At 32.5% G+C, this 9656-nt stretch overlaps 1 protein-coding gene across 2 annotated transcripts; it reads right to left on the bottom strand.

Moving 5' to 3' along the window:
* Positions 1-5419: 5419 nt before the first annotated feature.
* On the bottom strand, positions 5420-9438 carry LOC120210901 (MADS-box protein AGL24-like). 2 transcript variants are annotated; one of them, XM_039209552.1, is made up of 10 exons: positions 9285-9438; positions 9113-9158; positions 8803-8993; positions 7425-7503; positions 7207-7268; positions 6624-6723; positions 6506-6547; positions 6380-6421; positions 6144-6292; positions 5420-5585 (listed from the first exon to the last, which is right to left on the bottom strand). In XM_039209552.1, the coding sequence occupies exons 3-10, from the start codon at positions 8982-8984 to the stop codon at positions 5570-5572; spliced, it is 672 nt and encodes a 223-aa protein (XP_039065483.1). In that variant the 5' UTR covers positions 8985-8993; positions 9113-9158; positions 9285-9438; the 3' UTR covers positions 5420-5569. The 2 variants fall into 2 exon arrangements, with proteins under 2 accessions (XP_039065483.1, XP_039065482.1); XM_039209551.1 differs by lacking the exon at positions 9113-9158.
* Positions 9439-9656: the final 218 nt, after the last annotated feature.

Below are 9656 nucleotides of genomic sequence, written 5' to 3'. Positions count from 1 at the left end.
TAGTTCAAATCAGTCAGATTACGAGCCATTTTTTAGATGGTTCCAAGAATCTTCTGGTTATGAAGTCTCTTGACTTTTAATCCCTATCTCTTAAATTTACAATTCATTTTGAATCGTATCAATTTGACATCAGGAACTAGACATATGTTCAAATTACTGAAGACAATGTAGGCCAGAAATTCAAACAGGATTTACAACCATTCATATATTTAAAGAACTTTTGCATGGGAAGCATTAATGGAGACTTGCATGAACCAAAAAATAATATTCAAGTGAATCAACACATTTATGAGAATGATGAATTCACATTCATCCAATGCATCATATTTGTTCACACTAGGCGTTCATTGCATCTTTAGAGATGATGAACATTCATCCATGAATGTTCATTCATTAAAAATCATATGTTCACATTTTAATTCTTTATATCCTGGGCATATTAAAGCTTATAAATAGCTTTAGCATTTTATTTGTAAACCAACTTTGTTCAATGAAAATATTTGTAAGATTATTCTGTCTTTTAAAGTTCTTTTAGAACTTTATCAAATGCAATTTTTGCTTGTGGCGTCACCTATACTTCTATCCAGCCTGATACGTCTAGTTCTTTTGGTTTAATATACATAAATGTTCAAAGTCCTAAAACGCCACCCCTCAAGTTTCTATAAGGTTTAGGGTTAAGGTTTAATATAGATTAGTTTGATTCCTTTGTTACATGAGATACAACCTTCATCCTCCACTACCATTTCCATACTTCTTTCTTCTATATTTGTACCACCATTCCACCATACAAATACTTCTCTAAATCCTTAAAAATGTTTCGTCATCATCATCTATTTCGTTTTCATTTCCATCATTCTATTTTTATTCATTTTCACTTAACCTTTTTGTTGAGCCTTCTTATTGTAGGAACACTTGCTACCTTACTATGTCCTACAATCAAAGTACAAGTCTTACCGCACCAAGTGGGGTAGGGCGTGTCTTGTATCATATGGTATTTAGAGCCAAGGGGAAAGCAAGTATTGAAATTTTGTTCGAGCTAATAAAAAATCAAAAAGAAGAAAATTAGCAAAGCAAAAGTTTGTCATCTTCAAAGTAAAAGAAACAGAAAGATCAAAAGAAAAGAAAAAGCAAGTAAAAGTAAATAGTGTTCATACAACAACAATTGCAAGCAATCATGAAGCCATTTTTAAGACTTTGATTGTGGCTAGGAAAGGTTGTAAGTGTCTTGTAATAAGAACCCCTTTCATTCGATCATTTCTTTCTTTGTTTGTTTTTTTCTAAGCCAACCTTTTACCTGTTACCATTTATTTTCTCTTTTCTTCCTACCTAACATCATTTTGTAGCAAATGCCTGAGCACTTCATTTGTAAAATCATGAGTTAATTTTATCAGAACTTAACAAGAGAGAAACGATTAGGAAAAAACATAAGGAGCGTGTGATATCAGTTTTTGGTGTGACATCATTTTTTTAGTGTGATCGTGAGATTTTGATTGTGTGAATTTGGTAAGGTCCTATTTTCACATTTTAATTCATTTTAATTCACTAATCATGTCACTTGATCCATTATATTCTCAATCAATGGAGTACGAGCAAAAAGGGAAAGTGGATTTCACACTAGATGCCTTGTGATGGTAAAGTTTTCCACGTGATCATTGATAGTAAGAGTTGTACCAACCTTGCAGTACACTCAATGCAAAAATTGGGCTTAAAGATGATGAAACATCTGGATCCATGTGAATTGAAATGGTTTAATGACGATGAGATTGTCATTACTCAACAAGTGATGGTATTGTTTTCCATTAGAAAGTATAAGGAAGAGGTTCTTTGTGATGTAGTTCTGATGAGCACAACTCATTTGTTTTTTAGAAGACCGTGGCAATTTGACAAAAGAGCCACTTATGATGGGTTCTTAAATCATTATTCATTCATCCATGGAAAAAAAGAGTCACGTTGGTACCAATTCCATCATACCAAGTGAAAAAGATATATCCTGTGAAAAAATCATTGCAGTGATTGAAAATGAAAATGAAAGCATTGAAAAGATAGAGAGTGAGCATATTGAAAAGCATGAGTGTGATAATGGAATTCAAAAAGAACAAGATTACAAAGAAAGAATTCAAAATGTGTGTGAGATTGAAGACAAAATTCAAAACAAAATATGAGAGTGAGAGAAAGGAATGTGAAAAGTTGGAAAGTTCATTTTCTACTAACCAATATTCCTTCCTACTCTTTCTTTTGATTTGCAAGTGATTCCAAGAGACATACGAGATGAATCAAGCAAAGTATCTTTTGAAATTCTAAAAGGTATGCCACTTGAAATTACAAGAGAAATGTTCATGAACTTTCCAAGTACATTCATCCCATATTTGAAATTCAATGAACTTTATGAATGGGAAGTTTCAAAGAAACTAAACTTTATTTATTTTTATTTTTTTAAAGGAAAATAACATAAACTTTAAATATCCAAATTTGTTCATTAATAAATTTGCCCTTTCAATTTCTTTTTATCTACTTCTAATTTTTCTTTATTTTTTAGATTGATGATTCAAAGGCAGAGGATAGAACGTGTGAAGCATTTTTAGTATAGAAAATAGTGCAATATGATCATGAAAGAATTCTAGGCATAAAAAAGATCAAAGTTGTTCCCTTATGTACCAAGCATTGATTTGGGGACAAATCGTCTTAAAGAAGGGGGTGATGTGATCATGTCTAGGGCCAAACTTCTTCAACACATGCTCACATCATGGACGCTTTATAATGATGATTCTAAGGGAGTTTTACCTTATTACATTACTTATTTACTTCTATATGCATTACATGAGCTTTACCATTTAGATCATGCTTGAATACTTGCAAACTTTATGTTGTTCATTCACATTAAATATTTACTTCAGTATATGTCATGGTTATATTAGCTCATGCATTCATCCTTAGTTCACTTCATGCATACACATATCTTATACTTAGCTTATATAATGCTTATGCCATGTTTTGCATTTAATCCTAGCAAAATTGCATTCATAACCTACAATTACCCTAGCTCAAATCCTATATAAATTCTTGTTTATATGTTTTGCTAGGTACATTGGAAGCTATGGCAACTTATGACAGCTCATGGATCGAAATTACAAGCTTTGGCAACTCATGTGAGCTCAAAAAGGTGCCATGCTAGCTCACTTATATTATGGGAGCTTAATGGATCTCAAATATTAGTTGAATGAGATGAAGAGGAGTTTAAATTGGATGGATAATAGTTGGAAGACTAAAAGAAGCTGAACACATTCAAGGTGCACAATGTGAACATATTAATTCAAGAAGACAGTTCACATTAGTCAGATTACGAGCCATTTTTGAACTAGTTCCAAGCAACTTTTGCTCATTAAGTCTTGTTTAATTTTAATACCCTATCTTTTATCTTTTCAACGAACTTTAAATCGCATCAATCCGACATCGGAAGCTTGATATATGTTCAAATTACTGAACATAGTGCATATTAGAAACTCATACGGGATTTACAACCATTCATCTCCTTCAAAGAACTTTGGAATCGGAAGCATTAATGGAGACTTAAACGAACTAGAAAAGACTATTCGAATGAACCAACACATTTATGAGAAGGTGTAAGGTTTCATTCAAAGGTTTTTTAGTTCATCCATGCATGCCTATTCATGCAAGAAGTCGAATGGTCTTGTTCACACAAGGGGAGATGAATTTCAGCCAAGATACATTCATGAACGTTCATCCAAAGAAGATAAATCAACATGTTCACACCAAGGGGAAGCATACGGCCAAAAGGGGATTAATTCATTAAAGGATGAATTCACATTCATCCAATGCACCATATTTGTTCACACTAGGCGTGCATTGCATCTTTAGAGAGGATGAACATTTATCCATGAATTTTAATTCATTAAAAATCTTATGCTCACATTATAATGCTTTTGTATCCTAGGCATCCTAAAGCTTATAAATAGCTTTAGCATTTCATTTGTAAACCAACTTTGTTCAATGAAAATATTTGTGAGATTATTCTCTCTTTCATAGTTCTTTTTGAACTTTATCAACTTATCAAGTGCAATTGGGCTTGTGGTGTCTCCTATCCTTCTATCCACCCTGATACTTCTAGTTCTTTTGGTTTAATATACTTAAAGGGTCAAAGTCCTAAAACATCACCCCTCAAGATTATATAAGGTCTAGGGTTAAGCTATAATATAGCTTAGTTTGATTCTTTTGTTACTTGTGATACAACCTTCATCCTCACTACCATTTTCATACTTCTTTCTTCTATCTCCGTACAACCATTCTACCATACAAATACTTCTCTAAATCCTCACAAACGTATCATCATCATCATCTATTTCGCTGCCATTTGCATCTTTCCATTTTTATTCATTTGTACATAACCATTTTCTTGAGCCTTTTTATTGCAGAAACACTTGATGCCTTCCTAAGTCCTACAATCAAAGTGCAAGTTTAACCTCACCAAGTGGAGTCCGGCGTGTCTGTATCACTAACCAGTTTGTTTTGGTCAATCCCTCCTTCATCACCGAACGGGGTCCTACCATCAATGAAGATCGTCTCATTTTCGAACTACTCGACACTCAATTTGATCGAAGAGCCATTTCCGTTAATGTTAATGGTCATTCTATTAGGAATATTGAATCCTTTTGAATAGACACCAAAACGTTCGCTTCATTGAATCAATTTCTTTTGCGCGTATCCTCGTTTATGCACACAACTGATCCCCATCTTCTTGACTGACTAAACACGTTGTTTACCCAAAAATAATAATAATAATAACGTATCTTTTGCGTTCTGAAATAATGTAGCTATTTTTTCTTTTGGTGTAATACCGGAAATATGGGCACATGCAAAGAAATGCATGAATTTTATCGATTCCGAAACATTCTTACCATAGAACACAAAATATCTCCCAGCCTTGGAGTAGTATGTTTTGTTTCAATTCCCGCTGAAGCCATGGAACCCGAATTCTAATCGCTTTTAATCCCCTATTTTTCCTTAAATAATTAGTAAATATAATATCTGAATCTCCTGCAGAAGATATATTTTTACTTATTTTTTAGAAATAAACGTTTTAATCCCATATTAATCGAAAAGTTTCATTTGTACTGAGAAGCTCAGGAACGCAAAATTCATATGCAGAGTTTTAGGATGCCGTAAACAGAATAATAAAATAATTTTTATAAATGAAACAATGAAAAGTTCATCTAAAATTTTAATTCATCTAACATTCTTGACATGTTCAATGCTCATGCAAATTGCATAACATTAAATAACGCAAAGCAGAAGAAATGAGAAGGCCAAAATTGTCTGAAAAACAAGTGTAATAATTTACTTGTACCAACCAAAAGATGTAATTATTAAACCCAGTCATAGGACCCAAGTGTTTTACCAGTTCAAAGGATAACGCAGAGTTTAAATAATCCAAGATTCAATTATTTCCCAACTAAAATTCCACCTTCCATTCATGCTTCATGCATTTTAGGAATATTTTTGCAAGTGTTCAACTAATTATTCACTTTACTTCATCTCTTCTCATCTGTTTCAACTAAGTGAAGGGAAGCCTGCAAAAAGGAAATGATAAGCTTAATAATTTATCATAATTCTATAAGGGTAAAAATGATATAATCAGGTATAGACCAATTGAGGCAGGTAAGAGTAGTTCCTCTGAAAATTTAAAACTATTAAAAATTTGTTTTCGCCCCCTAAAATTTATAAGTTCAAGTTCCTCCCCTAAGATCATGTTCTCCCACTAACATAAAATTTGTTAAAAGCATGTTTTACCATGCTAGGATGGACTCATAAATTTATGCTAAGAAAGGCAAACCTCTAAAATTTTACGAGACGAATTTATAAAATTCTACGAAGAAAAAATAATTTTAAATGAAAGATAAATAAAAAATTCTAAAATATATGATAGTTTTAAATTTTCAAGGACGACTACCCCACCTGTACCCTCTCAGTATATCCCTGTCAGCATGTGATATTTTCTTAGAGCGTAATGTATTTGTGTTTAGACTAATTCGAAGTTGAAAAAAAATCTTAATCTAAGTTTGATTTACAACCATTCGATCTTATCAAATCAGATAGATAATGTTGAATGGATATATGTAAACACTTACCCTAGTTTGAGAGAAGTATCAGAGCTATCATCCTCCAATGGAGGGCAACTGCTACTACAACTGCAAACATTATTTGTAACAGATTCCGATGACATGCCTTCTTCCCCAGCCACAATGTCTGTTGTTTTTCCTTTACACATCGCCGCCATCTGAATACCAAAATTCCCACATTTCTCAACTCATTTTCTTGTTAATATAAATAATTACGTGCAAAATTTGAACCGCCAAGTACATACTTTTTGTTTAAGTTGCTTGTTCTCTTCCAATAACATAGCTCCCTGCATTAATAAACCATAGATTCACGACTTTACGATTGCATTGCAATTCTATTAAAGCCTCTGATTTCGAAAGCTATTACTAACCTTGTTTTCAAGACAAGAGATCTCGTTTGTAATACGATCGTCCTAACAAAAATTAAATCCAAGTTACCAAACTGTTTAAATAAAATCAATGAACATGCCTGTGTATATATATATGAACCTTAGTATGGATAATGCGTTTAAGTCCAGATTCCAACAGCATCTCTAGTTTCTGCAATTCGTCAATGTTCAATCCTTGAAGATCTTCCCCTCTCATCTGCCTGTTAAATAGTGGATTTAAATTATTACTATTGTTGATGTCAATAGAGGGATTATGTCGGCTTTGGACGGTTCATCCTTTCTGATTTGGACAGAGAGCTGTAACGGATAATCGATCGTGATTGACCGATAATATTAGCAATGAATAAAGAAGGATAATATAAAAGTAAAGTAAACAGATTGTGTTCAAGAGAGGGAGGGAGTGTTCGAAAGCCCCGGTACTTCAGGGCTCTAGAGGCTTATGTATTGATTTTTTTTCGTGGTTATGTAAAACTTATGATTATGATGGCTGTCTGTAAACTGACAAGATAATTAAATACAACTCCTAGTTAATAGATTTTAGTCGTTGTCAGGTTTCTTAGTTTTGTCAACGGACCAAACAATTTAAATAATTCCGAAAGTAAATTAATTTAACTCCCAAGAAATAACAAATATCACTCAAACACCCTCCAACAACAGTTCAAAAAATAGTGAATATTACTCACCTTAATTCCTGGGTCTTAGCTGCAATTTCCTTGCCCAATCGTACGTTAGTACTGTTTTCCAGCTATGATTCAAAAATGGATTAAAAATATATTTTTCCAAAAAAATAATGAAAAAACTAATACAATATCAAATACATATTCATATTCGAAACTCGATATTGAACAACTTAATAATTAAATACCTATAATCAAACAAAAAAGTAATAATAATTAAATACCTGTAGTTCAAGAGAAGGTTGATCCAATTTGTTGAGCTTGTGAGAGTGCAAACTATATCTTCGCAAAATATCTTCCATACTTCTCATGAAAAAAAAAACAGAATGATAAAATTACTCGAACAACATTACTGTTCAATTAAGACCAAATAACATGAAATTAAACAATATTAACTGAAATTATTTGCACATCAATAATATTTTAATTAAATTTTCTGGCAATTAATATACTTTCATTTATAAAGTTTAGAGTGATCATAACTGTAGAAAATATTAATCCTTCAGCCCTAGAAGACCATTATCACCCAGCCTTTGTTAATAGAGATTACTAATAATATCCCAATTACTAAATCATAGGTTATTAGACACTTAAGTGTGTTTAAATTCTTGGCTGGCTCTAAAACATTGCAACAACAATGACATCATCTGATGTTAAACTTGTTGTACAGTAAATTCCTAGTCTATCTCTAAATTTTCTTTTATCATTATTGTTATTTCAACTCTTTCTTCTATATTATGTATTAAATCTGTGTTTTTTATTAAGTTGTGAGATATTACACTTTTATGACAAGTATTTGGATTCGAACCCACATAAGATGGAACAAATGAGTATCATTGATCATTCGGCCAACTAATGAATCTCATTCTATATATGTGGTTGACAGATCTTCAGGTATAGATGCAAAAAGAAAGAAGAAGAAAAAAAACAATATATGAATGGATACGTTATTGTGTTTGATTCAATTAATGGCACCTTTCTATCTTTAACAGATAAAACGTATTGAAATATCCAAGTTTACACAGAGATTCCTAGGAACCCATATGAGAATGGTAAACAGCAAGGCATCAAAATTATCCAAGAGAGACCTGAAGTAGTGAGGATTTTAATTTTATAATAAAATAATATATGTTCGAAAAAAATTTAATCATTTAATAATTATCGTTCACAAGTGTCGAACTTAAAATCTCTAAGAATAATAATCATTTTTTAACCACATATTTAATTAACTTGTTTCGTGCAAGGATATCAAATCAAAGGAGAGAGCTCCTTTATGGAATAAAACAAAATTAATATAGAAATTTGCAACATTCAAAGTTAAATATTGTTATTCCACGAAGAAAAAGGTCAGTATTTTCTCCTACACGACGGCTAATACCGACAAATAAGGTTAGAAGCTCTTCAAGGACAAGACAGCAGCTTCAATGATCTATGGAGAAATACTAGAACGTACAGTTTGCAAATTTCTAATTTCATTGGCATCTTTCCTTCTGAAGAAACTCTTAAATAGATATTCCTTTTCTTCTTCAAAGGGTTGATTCTTGCTTTGAAATATCAATCCGTACGATCTAAAAGAAGAGAGGGTTAATACTATATATATACCTGGAGCTAGCAAACTCGAATAGTTTTCCGGTGGCTGAGAAAATGATGAGAGCAACATCAGCATCGCAAAGAACCGAAAGCTCTTCAGCTTTCTTGAACAGCCCTCGCCTTCTCTTTGAGAAGGTCACTTGCCTCGCCGTCAAGTTGTCGATCTTCTTGATCTTGATCTTCTCCCTTGCCATTTTTATTAACTATTTCCTCCATAGTACATAAAAATACTGGTATTATACATCGATAGTAGATAAAATTACTCAAAAAAAAAAGGAAAGAATATAAGTGGGGTTTTCATAGGGAATTTTAAGATGAAAACCCTAGTCGAACTGTGGAAGAAGAAAACCGTGCGTGCCCAGATCCAGCTGAATGAAGCAACAACAACAAAAGGGGAAAAGGAGTAACAAATACCGACCAATCTTAGCTCATTGACATGCAAAAAGAAGCACACGAAAGTCTAAAATTTGTGGGTTTATTTTCATAAATTTTACCTTACAAAAGGAAGAGCTGCAAGTTAGGACCGGCAAAAGAGACCAAAAAGCCTAACAACTGGAGAAGATTTTAATTAATTTGTGAGAGTAATTTGGTGCTGGTTCAAGAAAGGAATGGTTTAACTATTTACCTTCCCTTTATAGCTAAAGAGAGACCCTATCAATGAACATTTTGCCTATAAAAAGTTAAAAGAGATGGTTGGGGATGGGAATATATAAATGAAAATCCAAACAAAGATAAACTTCATTTCAATTTCTTTTTCATTTTCTATTTTGAGAAACCCTTTTCTTTATTTTTTTGTGTGGATGATCTCTTATCGTACATGGACAGTAATGATGAGATATTAAACCCCCCTCCTTAGTATCGATGAC

The sequence above is a fragment of the Hibiscus syriacus genome, unplaced genomic scaffold (genome assembly GCF_006381635.1).
Source record: "Hibiscus syriacus cultivar Baekdansim isolate YM2019G1 unplaced genomic scaffold, ASM638163v2 tig00109945_pilon, whole genome shotgun sequence".
In the NCBI taxonomy this organism is placed as follows: Eukaryota; Viridiplantae; Streptophyta; class Magnoliopsida; order Malvales; family Malvaceae; genus Hibiscus; species Hibiscus syriacus.
The sequence above is the reverse complement of the archived record's forward strand: the minus strand, read 5'-3'. Positions and strand labels throughout refer to the sequence as shown.